At 40.6% G+C, this 19,460-nt stretch overlaps 1 protein-coding gene across 3 annotated transcripts in view; it reads right to left on the bottom strand.

Annotated features, from left to right (window-relative positions):
- Positions 1 to 200: 200 nt before the first annotated feature.
- Positions 201 to 19,460, bottom strand: part of SEPSECS (Sep (O-phosphoserine) tRNA:Sec (selenocysteine) tRNA synthase) — a 40,148-nt gene continuing 20,888 nt past the window's right edge. For 2 of the 3 annotated variants that reach the window (XM_075091744.1, XM_075091743.1), the window contains exons 9-11: positions 19,145 to 19,238; positions 18,401 to 18,491; positions 15,936 to 16,453 (exon numbers count right to left, since the gene is read on the bottom strand). In XM_075091744.1, coding sequence (XP_074947845.1) covers positions 16,204 to 16,453; positions 18,401 to 18,491; positions 19,145 to 19,238 — 435 coding nt within the window. In that variant the 3' untranslated portion in view covers positions 15,936 to 16,203. Of the gene's footprint in view, positions 1,330 to 15,935; positions 16,454 to 18,400; positions 18,492 to 19,144; positions 19,239 to 19,460 lie in introns of those variants that run through there. The other variant, XM_075091745.1, reaches the window with a different exon arrangement.

Below are 19,460 nucleotides of genomic sequence, written 5' to 3'. Positions count from 1 at the left end.
AGCTTACAAAATAAGGACCTATGCAGCTAATTCCAAGTATTATTCCCATTTGACTAATCATGTGAGTAAAGGTTGGGAGATATCATCACCTGTGCCCTCTGCTATGATCCCTAAACTTAAATCATCACTTCCTATTTGTGCATTTTGGGGGTGGGGATTTGGGAATGGATGAAAAATATATGATAAAACCCCACCAGAAGTGAGTGTGAATTTATCTTTTATTGCTCTTTTATTGCTGGAGGTTTTATTAGGAACATTGAGAAACAGGAACAAGACGACAAAATGTTGGAACCATCTAATACAAAGCAAAGAAATAAAACAGTGAATATAAGAAAGCATCTGAAGTGGGAAAGAGCAGAGAAACATAAAAACGACTTTTTTAGCTCCCATAGTCTACAACTGAGTCAAAAATATTTTAGACAGAAATTGTTTTATCTATTAGTAGAAAAGACATTAAATTTAATGGTGCTACGTAATCTTTTGCACATTTCTATTTTAACCTTCATTCTTTTCAATCTGTATGAAGGTGAATAAGTGACTAAACATGTAGTGGTCAATACAAGCCACTGATTTACAAACAGCAAAAGGCAGGCTTGGTCACCACTGGAGGCTGGAGGCTGTGCAGCAGGGGGCACGTGGTGGTGTTCGTTGCGTGTAGTTCGACAAGGTATTTTCTTGAATCTGTTTTGTGCAGGTAAAGCAAAGAAATTTTTAAAAAAATTTATTCCTGCAGCACAGGTTTCTTGCTCAACAGGATGGCAACATGCAAATCTTCAAACCTGGCAGAGGAGTGACAATATCTAGCAGCCCTACACAAGCCTGATAAAATGGAATAAACTGGGGGGAAAAGGATGCAGTTATAAAATGTTTAAAAACCTGATCCTAAAGCAGCTGCAAAACAGCAAATCCAAGTCTCTTTCTGGCCAAAAATGTGGAGGCCTTGCAAATTACTCTGCTTAGGAGAAATTGATGTAATGCTGTTTTTAATAGAATTTCTGAGCCCTGTTCCTTCGGGCATTGGAGGGATTAAGTAAACAAAGACAGTTCCTGTGCCTCTACCAAGTCTCTTCCAGACAGCATATTTCCAAACCTGCCCCTCTGGGCTTTTTCTTAGGGTCACGCTTATTTAGGGTAGGTCTGACTTTCTGCTCAGTTCTGCGTTTTTCTCTTGCCTTGCATCTACAGTCAAGCATCAGAAAAGTTCCTCTTCCCAGATGATTCTGTTTCTTCAGTGAATTTATGTATGTCTTGTCCTGTGTCTGGTGCTGATATTAAGTGAAAGACAGTTGCTTCACCAACTCCTATAACACAGCTAGATTAGTATAAAACCTATTGGAGACAAAGACGAATATTCAAGCTTAGGATGTCTGTTTCATCCTTCAAGACACTTACCGATTTACTGAGGTCTTTAAAATTAACGCGGACACTCCATTATGTTTTGGATCACATGGTTAACCTGATCTGGTTTCTCTAGAGCTGTAGCAAGGACATCAGTGCTTCCAATTTGTGTACCCAAACAGCATCTCTTTTCCTCATATCAGATTTCAGATTTCCCTTGCTAGGATCCTTGTCTACATTTCAATACTTAAAAATCACACCCATGAAAAAAAAAAAGTTCTTTTATTTTGAAGTCTCTTACAGGGTCAGCAAGACCTCATCTAGAGTAATGCACACACATTAGAAGCTGCAGTTCAGGAGTTGCACCTTTCAGTTAAAGAAAAAAAGACAGGCTGGGAAAGTAAGCTAATATCTCTCTGTACAAGGTCTAGGTGCAGAACATGGGAACCTCAGTAAAGTATCAGATGAACCTTGAAGGCCACATGAGGAAGGGCACAAGCCTCTTCCCTCCCAAAAGGCAGGAGGATAGACCAGTAGCAACAGCTAACTCAGGGTAGGCTGGAGGGGAAAAAAAAGAAAACCTGATGTAGAGGTGCTAGGTTAAATAATTGAGGCACACCTTGTTGTGCCTTGAGCTTTCAGAGAAGAATGATTATGTCTGAAGTCAAGCAGGCTGCCCAGCCTGGGAATTTGGGCATCACCTACAGAAAGTGGTTTTTAGTAGTGAGGTGGCCACCTCTCGAATGGCTTGGTTGTTGCCTCACTCTGGTGGGTCCTAAGTCCAAAAGGTGTCCATGCCCAAAACTGCCCAAGATTTAAGGCTCCTGATCAGGCATACTTAAGTTCAAAGGAGATGCAGAAGGAGATTGCCTCTGTCCCCATGAAAGCCTTGAGCCACTAGTTTTCTCAGAGCAGCTTAACATACCATGGGATCAAGGTCTTCATGAAATGCAGTTCCAGCCACTACTTTTAAAATATTATAAGTGCCACCTTCCCTGAACAGCGTTCTAATCACCATTCCTCAAGGAAATTACAAATCTATTTCTCAGTTTTGCCCCAGGTGATTCTCTAAGCCTCAAGGGAAGAGTCTTAGCCTGAGGCTTAGAGTCTTCTCTGGAGGAAGAGGAGGGATGTACTTCATCTTTCCAGGTGTGCCGATGGGGGGGAGGAATTCCCTCAACATTAATAAAACTGAGCAGGAGGAACAAACAGGTTGGTGATCAGTGGCCTGATGACTCAGGAAGGAGGGGTCAGTGCTCCAAGGATGCCGCTGCTCTTCAAGTGAGTGGTGTAGGTGCCCCAGCTGAGGCCCAGCCGGGGAGTTCCCATGGTTGCCCACACCTCTGAGTGAGGCACTCTGGTCCTTTGGGCATATCATAGGTCTCAGAGTTAATATGTTTTTAGGCTAAAAAGATTTCTGGCAACTTCTTTATAAACACACTGGGGGCAGCAGGTGTCATTCAAAGGGGTTAGGGAGCGCAGCATCGCACTTCGAGGTACCCATGTCATTTTTTGTTTCTAACAGTTAGAAAATAAACCTCCAGGGAGGCAGTCTTACCGAAAGTGTTCTGGCCTAGATGCACCCTCTAGCAGGAATCAAGAGGGAGCTGAGGGGCATGGACTGGCCATACTGTACCTCAGAGGCACTGGAGATGGCAGCTTTCCTTCTCTTACAGGTTATGCCCCACTCCAGACCCAGGCTCACAGACGCAACCCAGAAGTGCATATCCTCAGTGTTGAGTCTATTGCTTTATATAGACAGCACCAGAAAAAAGAGGCTTAGCAAAGCCCTTATAAATGCAAGTATCACAGCTACAAAAGGAGGTATGCTGATGTCTGGTGTGAAGACTTGGCTCATGCAGTCCCTCTCTAGTCCAGAAGTCACTGGCACTTCTCAGCTCCTGCACAAGACTCAGGACAACGTAATCTGCAAGGCTGACAGCTGAACTGTGATGAGCCTGGTTCTCCCCATTGATGCAAATCTAATGTCATGATCTGCACTGGAAGAATTAGCACTAGTTTCTGCTAGCTGGAGTAATGGGATATTGCTCTGAACCAGACAGTCACTGAAAAAAAGAAAATACCTATCAGTTTGAGTTCTGAATTAATGAGCTTAAAGAATATCCTTGCCTAAGACAAAAGACTGAAGTCACCAGAGTTATTCTACACCATTTGACTGACTCTTTTATATTTATATGACCTTTTTCTTTCTCCACATTTTCCCTTTTGCTTTCAAATACAGAATTTAAAAAAAAAGTTGTATTTAAGATGAGTTTGAATGAAAATGATTTATTTATTTTGGAGCCATGTTAAGAACCATTTCCAGAAAGAATGGAAAAATACAGCCAAGTTCAAAGAACTTTAAACAAAGACAAAGGTAAGCTCTTTGGGAGTGCAGCCAAAGCTCTGGGCGCTGGAATCACATTCCCAGAAGTTCCTGCTTGACAGTTGGCTGCAACAAACGAGCATAGGGAAAACCCAAAGACCTGCATGCAAGAGCAACTAAAGGTCAAAGCAGCAAAGAACAAATATGAAAAGATGAGATTAATCTGTTGGGAATTGCATATTTATCACGAATAGGCATTGAGGAAGATCTGCCAGGAAGATGAGGCAGGCAGGAGAACTTGCTTGAGGAACAAATGGGAAGAACCTTGTATTGGATTTGGAAATAGTTAGCACCACCTATTGGTGACCATTTTAGATGGGAAAATGCTGGCATACTCCCAAGTACGTTTATGCAGATAAAAGACAAAAGGCATTACTACTATGATGTTTGTTTTTATAATGGGCACTTGCAATATTTATAAAGATGGGATTCTTAGTTGCACTTCTTGTGACATACTTTAGGTTGATTCTCAAAAATGCCCTAAGTACTTGGAAAATACATAGGTTTGAGCTTAACAAGATATGATCAGGCCAGCATTATATCTGACCTCATTTCAATTAAAATAGGAGAAAATCCACTGAAAAGCCTTTCCCATGTCTCTCACACTTATTAGCATTTAAAAATACATGCAATAAACTCCACAAGCACTAACAAGCAGCAGAGTGGAAAAGACTACAAGATAAATATCTGTAATATAGACCTTGGTGCCTTCTCTCCAAAGCCCATCTAATCAATCAAAATGTATTTTGCTCTGCATATTTGCCTATTATATTTGCTGACCTCTGTGAGTAAAGCTTACAATTATTGGCAGTCTTGTACTTTTGGGGAAAGGAGATTTTAAGTAAGGCACCATCCATCATAGCATCACTGCTCTTAGGAGCTGTTTAGAAATAAGCTAGGACCTCTTGGGTTTTTCTGGGGACTTTTTGTTAGTGCTTGTCATTGTTACAGGAATTGTTACTGAATGGTTACCAACAATGAAGGAGTTTCTGTGGCACATGTGACTCAGACATGGGGCAATACAGTTGCTGCCCTAGTAAGCCTAGAATTTAAATGCATTAATTTGTTTATTCCCTGTGCCCATCTTCTTTTATTTGGTTTGCCTTTTTTTTTTTGGGGGGGGGGGGGAATTGTTGTTCGTTGGGTTCTTTGGTGGTGGTTTTTAATTTTTCCTTTTATTGCTAGCCTGTTAGCTAAAAACCTCCACTCAGAGGAATCAGACTGGTCTGCAGTTCAGACAGGTTAGTGGGAAAAGCTTGTGTGGAGAGACTTGATTAAGGTCCATCAGGAGAAGCTGCAGTTGTTGCCCAGGCTGATGCCAAGTACCAGCGAGAGCCTCAGCTTTCCCTGAAGTTCATTTGCTGGTTGTCAACAGCCGGCAGGATCAGGCCGCGCTCCTGCAAGCTCTATTAACATCTAATTGGATTTGTTCAAAGGCGTTCCCAAACGGCATTGTTTTATCTCACGCCTCAGTTATCTTTCTTGCATTTAACAATCAGTTAAATAAAGGGCACAGGCAAGAGCGAACAATTCTGCTGGGACCTGCTCGTGCTTGGCCCAGCCGCGTGGCAGCGATCAATAACCTACTGATGTCCCAGCCCTCCTACAAACACAAGCTGGCCTGAAACGCAGAGTGCACGGTTCATGCCTTTGTCTACGGCATGTGGATATTGCTTCTTTAATGTTTGACATTTCTGAATGCAGTCGTTATTTTCATTAACTATTAAAAACATCAGGATTGCACAAAGATCTGGAAAGGTATTTGTGTACTGAAAGCATTCATGTAAAATGTGAAATCTTAAGGGAAATTTTGTGTAGGTATGGATTAAGTGTGGCTTAGGTGGTCAGGATTTATGCCACTTTTTTTACTAAACAAATAGTTTAAATTAAACTATTAGGATTTTTTTAAAAATGTATCTCAGAAATGACTGGTTTTGTTATTTTTTTGCCTTTAATTTTAGGTATTTTTGTGTGCCTTCTATTTATTTTATTGTTGAGACTTTGCAGTAAAATTGAAACCAGAGCTCAGCAATGCCCTAAGTTTGGACAGAAATTATAACCTCATTGGAAAACAAACCAAATCTCTCTGTATAGATGCAGTGTATGCTGCTGCCGTTCTGCACTCTCTGTCTGTTAAAATTCAAAGAAAAAGATCTGCTCTGAGATAGAACCAGAAAGAAAATTAATGTTTCCAACTAACTGATAGTGCTGAAATTTTTGCTGTCAAAAATCTTATTTTAGACACATTGTTTTCTGGAAAGCTACAAGTAACAGCTCGGGGGGAAAAAAAAGTTTTATAATATGACCAGACTTCAATTGCACGTGGATAAGTTATTGGCTTAACTTTAAGCAAGCTGTATTAAACTTTCCTAAAACCACAGACTTCAAAGGTAGGATTGGCAGTGTGCAAGGGGCTATGTAACTATCATTGCTGAGGTACTTCAAATACTTAAGAAAAATATCTGTTGACAGGCCTGAAAACTAGCGTTTTCTGGCAGTGCATATTCAGTGAACTGAGAGCTACAGAAACGGTGATGGCTCAGTGTCACTTCCCTGCTCCTCCACTGTACCTCTGGAAGGAAATCAGAGGTCTTTGCATTTTCTAAGCTCCTTTTATCTTAAGCCCTTTGAAATTATCAAAGGAGTCAGCTAGTCAAAGCCACCAGCCTGGAAAATGGGAGCTGCTGATTTTACCACCGTATATGCCATAATGTGGTATTTGGTCTTGTGAATCCTATAGCAAACCTTATTCAGGTGAAAATGTATTTGTCCTTGTTTAAGTAGAAAACAGTTAAAAATGGAAGAGTTGAAGGGCCTGCACCTTAAAGAGAGACACGCAAGGACAGGGACAGCACATGTCCTGAGCTACCTGTCTTGGGCATCAAACTTTGGGCTCTCTGAGATGGAACCAAAAGGCATGACCAGCATTAACCAGCACAGCTACATTCAGAGGCGATCCTTCTGTCTTTACCTTCTTACTTATAAAATGGCAGGGATACTTATTTAGCTCCATCTCACATAATGTTGGAGAAATCCATGATTTCCAGGGTTTGTAGACCCCAGGCAAAACTAAAAAATATGAACAAGTGTTATACAACCAAGATTGTAAAACAAAAATTGAAACGGAATTTTTACATGAAAAGATTTAGGGCTTTTTTTTTTTTTTGTATGTGTAAAGGTTTCTCCCAGATCAGCTTTTCCCATTTTTACGCCAGCTGCTAGTTTCTACTGGTCTTTTTAGAAGGCCTGGAAGCAAGTCCCTCGTGACATATGCCCTCTTAGTCTGGACCAGTGACAACCAATTTTCTGAGCCACCATCATTCCCCTGCACTTTCACGACACAATTCTTACACTGCTGTGTTTTATTGAGGAAATGAGGTCACCCAAGACTCACAGGCTCCTAAATAGAAATGCCTGTTACTGTAGAGTAAAGCAGAAAAACAAGAGCAACCTCAACCCCAGCCTGACTGGAGAGCTGAGCAGCCTGAACAGCCCTGTCACACAGAAGATACGACCAGGATATACTTGTGCATGGGGCCACACAGCAAGTCCCATAGCACAGGATTTCTGCAGAGGAAATCTGTTTCTCTAACATAGTGGTGAGGAAGAGAGAGAAGAGCTTCAGGACTGCCCCGTAAATGCAAATAATACCAGCACTGCTGTGGTGGAACAACAAAACTGCAGCAAACAAATGGGGAGGGGGAAGCTGAAACCACCTTATCATTTAATAAATTAATGCCTGATCCATAAAGACACAAAAGTAAATATAAACCCCCCCGGAGTCCTGCCTGCACAAAGGACGGGGCTAAGGTTTGAATTAGGGCTAGCTTAGCTCTTCTACTCCACACCTGATTTCACATCCATCTAAACCTTTCCCATCAATCCTGATCAGCACTTTATGGCCACCAGCTGCAGCCACGGCAGTGCCAGCCACGGTCACGCTGGCCTGAGAGGCAGCACCGCCTGCGTCTCCTCCACGGACGGACCCCACCTCGATCAACGGTGGGATGCAGAAGGTGGGTGCAGCCACAGAAACACAAAGCAGCAGCATGCAGAAAAACAAACCCGTAAGGTAAAAGGCAGACGGAGAACACGCAGCCGCTGTAAGAAAAAAGGCAGGGGGTGACAGCAAGCCGGTAAACTAACAAAGGAGGAGGGAGGAGAAACTGTTAGCAAGGCGAGAAGATTTATCATTAAAAAAATACCCTGCTCTTTCCAATGTGTTTATTTTAGGAACACGTTCATTGTGCGTGTGCAGCTTATCTCTGTAGCTCAGAGAAGAGTATAGATCAGCTCTCTGCTGTCACCTCGACTGACAGACAGCTGCTGCTGCAGCAGAGTGACAGCTGAAAAGCTGCGCAATTGATTCCAATACCGTCTTGCTCCATTGCAGCTAACGAGGAGCTTGTGTTCATTCCACTTTTATTGAAGTGATTTCTTCTAATTGCCTATTTAACGCCTTAAAAAATACCAGGAGTTACAGGTCAGTGCTCCAGTAAGCTGATGTTCGGGCAATGTTTTCCAGGTACAAATGAAGATCTGCTTATGCTCAACACAAAGGCTGCAGAGAAAAAAAATTAATGATCTTATCAGGTAAAGCAGGTGTTGTGGTCACACCACCAAGGTCACTAGCATTAACAAAACACACTGAAAACAGAACTGTGGTATGTTCCCAGCAAGGTGCTGGAGTGTTGTAGAGATAATGTGCTCAGCCTCGAGGGGAAAAAAATATGATGCGCTAACACTGACTAACAGCTGTTAATGGCAGAGTATTGTGGACAAGGAGAAGGATGTTTGACCTACCAGTCCTTTGGAGGAAGATGTAAACAACTGGCTTGATTCCCCGCTGCCTTGCCCCTGCTAGGGCCTTCTATGCTGGTGCCAAGTAAATGCAGCGTATATGCTAAATTCTCTCACATCAAAAGAGCTGAGTTTTACCACCACTTGCACAGATATAAAAATCTACTGAAAGTGCAAGGTAGGGGAAAATTAGGGCCTGTAAATGCAGGAAGAGGGGCTTAGGCGAGAATGAAGTGATCAGAGACTCAGAAATGCAGTTATATAGCGACTAAATGAAAACAGCATCTTTTAACTCCGGTAAATGGTGCCCCAGGAGCCTTGTGAGTCACAGCTACTTGCTTCCATGACAAAAATACATTGTTATTGCCTCTTCTTCCTGAGCCCACTGTAGAGCCATTGCATATAGAAAAGAGAAAACACAGCTACCTTCTGGATCAGCAGACCAAATAACCCAAGGCCAGCTGCACAATTCACTTCTGCCTAGCTTCACCTGCAAAGGGCCACTGCAGCCCCCGCAGCACTTGGCAGTGCAATGGCATTTCATTATTCGGAGCACAAGACGTGCCATTACTGCTCATACTGGAGCTGGAACACCCTTAGCCCTGCTCCACTCCATTAACAAATCCACGTATGCCATACAGCCTTGTTGAAGGCAGCAGTAGTGTTCCACTCACCGCAACTTTTAATACTGATAAGGGTGTGCAAGCAATAAAGAAGCGCTTGTCCTGCCCATCTCAGTGCGAGACCAAAAAACTTGATCTGTAAAAGAGCACATGGATGCAGAAGCCACCACATGAAGTCACCACAAGGCACTGTGAAGAGTATATGCAGCCTACAAAGACCTCCAGCAGCCACAACAGGTTCTTTCTGAAGACACAGGCATTGAGAAACATCTTGCTTCCAAAGGCCTTGGAGGCAATGAGGCTGAAATCCCTAAGCATGCCTTCAGAGAGGGGAGAGGGACTGTGTGGGGTCTGACCACACCATCTACGGCTAGAAGATCAACACGCTGTGCATCTTCTCTGAAACCTGAAGAGCTGCCCTGGCTCCACAGATTTAACATTGAGCTGAAACTTTTAGAAACAAAACCAAAGAGAAAACCAGAGTGTCACAGTTGGTGCCATCTGCATGGAATATGAGCTTGAGTTTTAAAAGCATCAGTTATATCATTATTAGAAAACATTTTTATATTCAAATCCAATTACTGATTATAAACCCTTCAACAAAAAAGCTAGCGGCATGTGCACTTGCACCTGCTGCCTTTGCGTGCTCCAGTTGACTTCTTGTGTATAAAGTTCCGCATCAGTGGGGATGGCAATGTGCTGGTAGGCATCCTTCCCCCTCCCCATCCTTCTTCTGATGCACCAGTACAGCACAGCGTGCTGAAAACACACACCCCAAAATACTCAGTGGGGTGAGGGGAAGACAGAGTACTAGAAATTAATACTGTTAGAGGGCAGGCTACCACTGCAATGAAATGAGAGCTGTATTTTGACAGTATTCTCTGCCGCTCATACTGTGCGGCAGGTCAAGACTTTACTATGTATACTCAGATCCCGCTGCAGACTCACTACCTCCTCAGCTGCACAGTAAGCATCTCAGGGTGTTTCTATTTTTATAAACTTCCCAGACACTTTCCTTATCTTCCATTTAAAAAATGCATGTTGAACTGTATCCCAAGCCCCTCCACCCACTAAGCCGTTTGCAATTTCTCTACCACTATTGAAAAAGATACTGTATAAAATCAGAAGCCAGAATCTGCATTTTAGCCTCATTACAGAGGGATCCAGAAGAAAACGATTAGTGAGACAACTTGTATTTAATCAAGAGTTTATACAGTATGTTGCAGAATTCTTTTAAAGATGCTTCTCTTTAGTTAGAGCTGACAGATTCTTCTTTCCTCAATAGCTACATTTGTCGTTTGACATATTGCAGACCAAACTAAGCACTATTTCCATCTGCAGTTCCTCAGGCTCCAGATAGACTACTTATAGGATTAACTAACTGCTTAATAGTATTTGTGCCTGCACACTAGTTCTACTTGTCACATCTGCTTGGCAGTTCCGTATCAAACCGAAGCGGGAACGCTTTCCCCTGCTTGGGCACCGAATTGTCCTCCTGCAGCCAGACCTTGCAGCTGCATTACAGAGCTCCGTCAGGTGCGGTGCTGGAGCAGCACACCCTGCCCCAGCGCCTGCGGAGGCGTCACTGCACTGAATTCAGTTCAGAAACAGTTCAGGTGAGGGATGAGAATGGCTGCAAACACTTTTTCAAGAGTTTACACAGTAATATGAGCTTTATACACTGCAAAAGCCAAACACATATAACCAATCTAGAGACCTTCCAAAATGTTGGGAGACCTTGTTCCTTTTCCCTGTATTTTGGCCATGTGCTCCTCAGGTACGCTTCAATCACAAGACATGTGCCTGAGAAACGGCTTTTGGAGAGAACAGATCAGTAGAAATTCTACATGTTTGTCTCAAATTCCCGATGAACTGGTGTGTTCCTACCTGGGATGTCTAGAGAAAGATGAATAAGGCACACACCTCTGTTGCTGTCATGTTATTTGTACAAGACCAACTTCCCCCCCAACCAGCAGTAAGTGTAAGATGGGAGCCTGAAGTCTGCAGCTCTTTGAGAACAATAGGAAAGGTAGCACCCAGCGGAAACTACTGTGTTCTTTCTATTCATATTGGGTTAAAAAAAAAAAAAAGCAGTTATAATTTCGCTATAGCTGACTCAGCCTGGGTTTGAATCCAGGACCTAAAGGCAAATTAAATTTCACCATCCACGTTAAGAAAGCAATTCAGCTTCTGAACTGGATCAGCTTTGATGCCACACTAAAGAATTTAGTTGAAATGTGGCAAGATGAAAGACTCCTGTTCAGCAGCAGATATAATTATCAAACTGATCTTAATTAGATCATGAACTTGACTTTAGGATCACCAAAGGAGTGCTGAAAGCTTGGTCCAGTTACACTGAACTTGGTCCAGAACACTGAAGCTTATCCATCAAGATAAATATATGACTAATTCTTTGATACGACAGATGCTTGATGAGTGACAGAGCAAATGCTTTTTTAACTGCGATTTTAAAAAAGGATTATTAAACTGCACTGAAGTGTATGCTGTTATCTTTGAGGGGAAAAAAGTATAATACATGAAAACCAATTATTACAGAGCACATAGAGCACAATTTTTCAAGCACTGGTTTCAGAATTAAAAACATTAGAACAAAGGTTCTCTCTGCGGAGAGTCACTTTGTAACCAATTCAAGCCTTTAAATAGGTATTGTTTAAAAAAATTGTCAGCTACAGAAATTGTTTTTCCTTCAAATTTCAAATCCTGATAAACCAGGTTGATTAAAATGTTGCATTTAAAAAAAAAAAAGAAAAAAGGCAATCCAATGATCCCTTATAGAGAGTGAAACCAGCAACTCAATTTTTAAAACATCACGAACAAACGGCTATAGCCCATCATTCACATATGGATTCATGTAATGATTCTTCAATTAGAATTATTATCTATACAGCAGCTGAAGACTGAGAACTGCTGAGACACTGCAGATGAGAACGTTTGCTAGTCTCTGGGCTCCAGCCTTTCTTAAAAAATGATGATCGCACAATACAGATTGCTCGGTTTATATGTGTATTAAGCTGCAATGCCAGCATTTACATTTGCAACATTACAATTTTGCTTTCTTAGGCTCAGGAGAACTTGCTGCATCTGGTAGATTTTATTTGCTTTGTATCTTAGGCAGTCGTTATGAACAAAGCGTGAGTAGGCAGTATTATTGCTCAAACGGTCCTTCATTTTGTTCATTATCTCAGATACTACAAAAGAAGTAAACTTAAGAGTGGGCCTATGAGATGGGTCATTCAGTATCAGTTTGCTTGCACTATATTATCCCAGTGCTATTTTTATAAGGCAAGTCCATCTGCTCCTTCATTTCTTTCACCTACAGAGATCCAGACAGCATAAGATGTAACACCAGAGGGAAAGAAAACCATCTCACAGAACAGTTACAGGCACCATAAGGGAGGAAAGTCACTTTGGCAATTCAGACTGCAATTTGAGGGGCCCCTGCCTACCCTTGTACCCTGCCCTGTTGCCAAAGGTTACCTTCTTCAGTGAGCAAGTATCCATAGAACGTACGTTCTGCAGAAGCGAATGGGAAACATGCTAGCTCTACAGCCACTGCTTCTCATACCTGCAGTGCTCAAACACACCCCAGTTTCAGTATTTCTTAATACACGGTATGAATTGTGGTAGCTGCCAAGCACACACATCGCTTTGCTACCTCAGCTACAGGGCAGTAACTTTTGGCAAAGCAGCAGACTGGGTAGCAAGAATGGTAACCTCCTAAAATTCTCTTTCTGAATCCTCAGCTCTTCTGGAATGTTTCAAGTGCTTGCCCATTCTTATTTCATGGCTGGGAACCACAGGCTGTGACCTAGATGATGATGGAGATAGGTAGCTACATAAACAGTAGCTGTGAGATAGCCTTACTAAATGGGCATCTGTTCTTGGTGTTTCTGCTAGGATTCTTGCTGTATGAATCCCAAGTACATTCTGAAGCCCAGGCAGCCTTCCTGGATGTCTCTCACTAGTAACGTGGATGCTGGAGACAGCAAGTTGGCTTTTGGAGATTTTTGAGGTATGTGGAAGCCTTGAGTGACATGTGCCTATGTAGATATTAGAAAAAGGGCTGCACAGTTATTTAAGAAGCTTCTTACTTTACTGTACAAGATGTTTATAGAAGGCAAATATTGTTAATATATTTATTTTACCCTGCATAGTGTGACAAACCTACGCCCATGCTATTACCATCTTTCACAGTACTACTTTTAGTGGGTGAAACCTGCCACAGCCAGGAAATCTTCCCATATCTGTTACACAAAGGAAATGAAAACTCTGCTCATGGGTGTATATTCCAGTATTATTTCACTACTTCATTATGCATATTAGTGAAGAGAGAATAAGTGATTTATATTCTTCCTTAAAAAGTATTTTTCATCTACTGAAACTCCTAAATAACCAATTATTCTCCATTTACTTCAAAGTATATTGCTATTTGAAGTACTTAAAATTTCATTATATTTATAATGACATTATAAAATGCTTCTGTCTCTAAAAATGTAATATCAAAGAGAAGACATTTAAGGGTGCAAAGCAAACAAAACTGAAAACTGGTAACACCAGCTTCCCCAAGTAACATAACACAAATACTGAGTTCAAGAGTTTATACACATGATGGGGGGCATTTCTCAAAATATTTTTAAATTCCTCACTTCAGGTGCCATCACTAAGATTTGCAAAGAGAGGTAGTGACACACAAGTTAAGAATGTAGGTGGGCTGTTTTTTTTTTTTTTCAATTAAAGCCATTATCTTAATTAAAAAAAAAAAACAACCAGTTTAAAAGGTCAAAATCAGAACAAACCACATAATTCCTTCCCTGGATACTTGTTTATAGAGTTTTGTTGAAATTTGCATCTTTGATTTCAAATGTGAAACATTTTGAAGACCGGAAAAACACTACCTGAGAAAGCGGTTCAATCTATAGTAGAAGTGAGTGAATTATTTCAAGCAGACAATTTATTATGAGAGCATAAAAGGCAGAGGTTTGTTCCTCTCAGAGAAGGTAACTACTGTTTTCTTTATTCAGTTTCAGGATATTATTCATCAAATGCTTATTTTAGCTGCTACCATGCACCTCCCTAAACTCTCGTAACAATAGTTCTAATGTTCACATTATGAGACTAGCCATCTACATCAATAAATTATACTCATTCAGGCACAGAGCAGCAATATTGAATACCAGGAAGAAAGGTGTCACTTAAGGCCTTGTGGTTTTCACTGGCTGCTCCAATACACTGAATACTGAGGCAGTGAGCTGCAGAATTTTGGCTACCAAGCTCGTGGAAGAGCTTTACCAACTGGAAAAACTGAGGTATAGCATCCTCTCAATAATAAAAGAAAAAGGATTTAAAAAAAAAAAAGAGAGGGACAGAAAAGAATTTTACATATCCTCATAGCCACAAGAACTCAGTGGTCAAGTCATATTACATTTCTCCTAGGATGTGTTTGTACAGCAAATAACAACTGTGACTGTAGTCCGGGGACCCATACCTTCACAAGCTTTAATCAATGTAACATGTAACTGTAGCAATAGCCATGTAGAAGCAGCAGTTCAATTTAAGCTTAAGATATAATGGACCTCGCTAAGTGAGAGCACCTTCGTGATGATTAGCATACTGTTAACTTGGACATATTAACCATCACCTCTTGTATCAATTCATTTGAACACACAGCATATACAATTCTTTCAAAAGCACCACTGTTTTGATTAAGCAATTTACAGAGAGCTCTGAAGGATATATGTCTCAGATCCCACCAAACACCGTAGCTAGAATATTTCCTGACATTTAGAACTTATTAATTTTGGTGTCCCAAGTATTACTACATTACAGACCAAGAAAATGTCTTTGAACATTAAGCTCACTTTGAACAGTAAATGACATAAAAGCTACATACAATGTAGTAAATGCATTCAAGAATAATTAACTAAAAGTTTTTCAATCTACAGCACTGTTACTCTGGCAATCCAGAACCTTTGTTTCAGGAACAGACTCTAAATCTATTGTTTGCTTAATGAATTCAAATCAGCAACTGCAGACAGCCACAGAAGCCACAGTGCCAATGGCAAAAGGCACCGCAGAAATGGAAGTCTATAAATTTTAACAAAAATGGACTAAAAATGCCAAAATACCCTCAAGTCTCACTGGCTCTTGGACCTTCTGCGTTAATCCCACAAGGCATTCCTCCTTTTCAGTGGGTCTCTGACCTGATCACCCTATCAAAGAAAAGATGAAACGGAAGGAAAAAAAAACCCAACATCCCCCCCCCCCCCCCCCAACCAACCAAACCCCAACAAAACCGAACCACTACTGCCTCACTTGACAATGCCTCGCTTTCATTATTAAAATTCCTTTGGGTTGCTGAACTATGCAAATGTTTCCAACAGCAGAGTACTGACAGGCTATGAGGTATTCTAGGTGGTTCTTTGCCACTGAGGGCTGCTTTGTTCTAGGCAGTTCTTGAGAGGTGAAAAGACCTGAAAACATTCCTGTTCCAACTCTATCGTTTCCTCATGCCGTTTTAACACCGTATTTAGTAACGGCTATCCCAACACTTACATAAACCTTTGAAAAGAAATGAGAAGTGGCACATATGCTGATGAGAAACAAGCGATATTTTGAGAGCTGTGAAACATTTCTTGCTGCATGATCTATGCCTAGGAAGGAATTTAGTCACTGTCACAGAAAATCTTGTTAATCAAGAATATTTGAATAAGCATTCTGTGATTTGCTGAACACAGGTCCAAATAGTCACTCACAGACGGAAGGCCAGCTCAAGGTCTTTATGAATGTAAAGCTTTATTTTGGCAGATATTATGTGCATATTTGTGCTGCAAAAAACTTGTGTCCGACCCTCTGCCCTGGAAGGAATATCACCTACTTTCTTTAAAGGTCAATTTCACCCAAGTTTGTTGTTGTTTTTTTTTTTCTTTCAGATCAGGAATAAATTTTCTCTCCCACAGATTCACAATGCTAACCCAAAACAAACCTGAGATACTTCAAACAAAAGCGTATCTTCCTGTGTTACTAAATCTGTATCTTCTAGTCTTCAAGCTGTTCTGTGCCTGTATTAGAATTACTTATTTCATTTACACTTTTCTCTTTCTTTGCTTCTTTTCTAGAAGTCTTCAAACACTTGTCGAGTCTTTTTAGGAATATATCGACATCTTCCTTTTTAATTCCAATTGCTGAGGCAGCATTGAGGTAAGCACAGGGATAGTCATTTGCATGTGACATAAAACCTTTAAAAGTGTAGTTATTCACTGTTTGTACAGACCCACAGGGAACAACCCTAAAACAAACAAACAAAACTGTGATTCAGTTAAAGATGCCTTGGATATTTTACGTGATAGCCTATGATGCACACATTTACCCAAGTTCTTACACAGTGTAGTATCTGCTAACTCTAAACGAATGTAAGCAGGCTTAGATCAGGCGTTCTCCAAGTCAGTACCCAAGCATCACTACGAGCGACAGTAGTAGTGGATCCTGAATTACCTCGAGTCTGTGTGCATATGCATATGTCCCCTCCCCTCTTCAGCTGAATCATTAAGGTCTTCATTACTGGTATTTATGAGCTTTCCAGTGAGGGGGGATAAGAGACAGCTGGAGCAAACTTTCTTATTCCATAACAAACCCTAACTATCTGACCTACTCTGTCTCTGACCCGGGACTGTTTACCCGTCCTTAGGCAACCTGGTGACCCTGAGCTCCCCGGGTCACCGTACTGACAGCAGCCTTGGTACGGACATCTGCCTGGCAGAGCGTACTGCAGTCCAAAATGTCTAGGTTCAAGTGATTCAGAGGGCTTGGGCCCCGAGTTCCTCCCATCCATTCCTCTCCACTGCACTTCCCTTTCCCCCATCCTATGATAACTTCATACTCATTCCATCCTTGCAGTGGATACTTTTTGCCGCCACTTTTACCTCTTCCTTATACTAAGAGCCTCTACCTATTACACCCTATTTCTCAGCACTTTCAGTACATATCCATTCCCTGATAAACCAAGACCCTAATCCACATCCTTACTTGTTAAAGGAACAATTCGCCTTGTGGCTATAGTTAAAGCCTACACAAGCAGTTAACACCAATCAATTGATAAGAATTTACTGCCTCTACAGAGACAATCCCTGCAGTTCATTAAAGAAACTGCATTCAGACAAACGCCACTAGGATTAGAGGATCCTTCCTCTGTCCAAATGCTCAGACCACAGGCTATGCAAAAGCCTGTACACTAGTGAAGTAGGGAGTTGCTATTCCTACCACTGACATTCAGCACAAGCATAACATTTAAAATCTTTGAAATGCTGACTGAAAACTCTGTATCAGGCAAAGAATTGGAGAGTTTTAATTTTTCAAAAATTGAACGTCTTGAATAATTTCAGCCAAAGATGGCTGAAATTGCAGGACAAGCCAAGGTTAGGACAGGCAAATTAAAACGAGCATCTAACTACAGTACATACAGATTTACTGTCATTCATCTGTGCAGGAAGTGGAATAATCCAAGCTAATGAAGCATACCTTCTGATGTGGAAACATTCAGCTCTGCTACAAGAATATGACATTAAGCCTATGACAGAAGTTAGCATGGCAGCAGTAATATTCAGATTAAGGAATCCTGCCAAAACAATTTTTAAATCATTCTCTTCTAAAAAGTTTAAACCAAAATCGTTAAAAATTATTTGGCTTGCATTTCCACATACCAGTGTCTCTAAGAATAAATTCAATGCAGACTGGCTCAGGTTGTAGATTTTTAATTTTTTTTTTTTTGTTTTTAAACATAATTAGTTCCAGAAAGAAGGATTTTCCTCCATATGACAAAAAGCTATGTAGGGTATTAAGAGCTTATTCCCCTGACATCCAGCACAACCATATTTGTGCTGCAATAAACAAAGCAAAGATCTTCCTTAAGTAGCTTACAACTTAACTATAAGATCAGGCAACAGCTGGAAACTAAATGAAACTAAGGGTACTAGGGAATAATGACACTAAATTAAATGGGCATAGATTATCTATTTAGCCTACCAAAGCTAACAAAGAGGGCCTCATTGCTAACTCAGGCAGGTAGGCACTATTAGTAGATAACCGTGATGAAGAAGGGTGCATTACTCTCTGACTCGTTATTGTCGGACTATAATCTGTAATCAAGAGACAATTGGTACAAAACAAATATTGTAGGATTTCATAAAATATATGCTAATACAACCCCGCAAATTTTTCAAATTCATAGCATCCTCACCTTGCTCCAGAAACTTGTCTTGTGAAAAGCATAGATCCAAGCTGGGTAACAGCAGCATCATTATTTTCATCTAGATTCTTCAGTGACATGGCTGAAATAACAAAAGGTCAGGTTAAAACTACCACAAAGCTTCTTTTTCTCCAAACAAGAGCCACAGAGGATGAGCTGTTTTCCAACAATAAAAATCTAGCGAAATATTTGTATTTAGATACAAAAGAAATACAGATACTATGTTTCATACTATGTTTCATAATTTTTAATTTTCCCCACAAGCTGTCATAGATTACACACAGTCTAACGAAAGTAAGGCAGAGATTCTGCACAGGTAGGCAATATTACTTCGGTGTTCAACAGAATTTTTGGTTAGAAGAAATATCTTGAGTAGGAATTCCATAAGCTCTTCTATAACACTATAAGATGATGGGTAAAATAAGTATACCCTAATTTATTTTAAAATCTACTTATTTATAAAAGTATTACTACATGCTAATATCTTCTGCCTGCCTTGATTACCATAAATGAATATGTTGGACAGGAGCAATTTTGTAAAAAAATAAAAGGGCTCAAGTCATTACTGTACTTTTATAGTTGGTTACCTTATTAGGTTCAACGGTTTCATTTCAGCCTAAGAACAATTTAATGGAGTGTAGTGAACAATGTTTAATATATAGGAAGTGTATGTGAAAGTGCATAATGAATGCACAGATATTAGATTTTTTTTAAAAGATAAAAAACAACAATTACCTAAAGAAATGGGATTATGCGGTGTGTCTAACAGTCTCTCATTGTGGGTATCTGCCAGCTTCTTTAGCTCACTTGAAAGATAGGAAAACATCTCCTGGAAAAAAAAAAAGATGCAGTATCTTTGTTATTAGCTACCAAATAGAGAAAACAGTACCTATTTCACAAAGCTGTTAAGTCTCCATTATATCCTATAGGTGCCCAGCTGATCCTCTTTTCACATGTACCAAGTAACTGGACCAGACAATTCTCTGAAATCATTCTATTAAGGAACAGCTCCATTTCCTGAACACTGTTCCTCCTCTTCAAGCTGGTATAA

Source organism: Phalacrocorax aristotelis, chromosome 4 (assembly GCF_949628215.1).
Source record: "Phalacrocorax aristotelis chromosome 4, bGulAri2.1, whole genome shotgun sequence".
NCBI lineage: Eukaryota > Metazoa > Chordata > Aves > Suliformes > Phalacrocoracidae > Phalacrocorax > Phalacrocorax aristotelis.
Note: the sequence above shows the minus strand (reverse complement) of the source record. Positions and strands in the feature narration are given on the sequence as shown.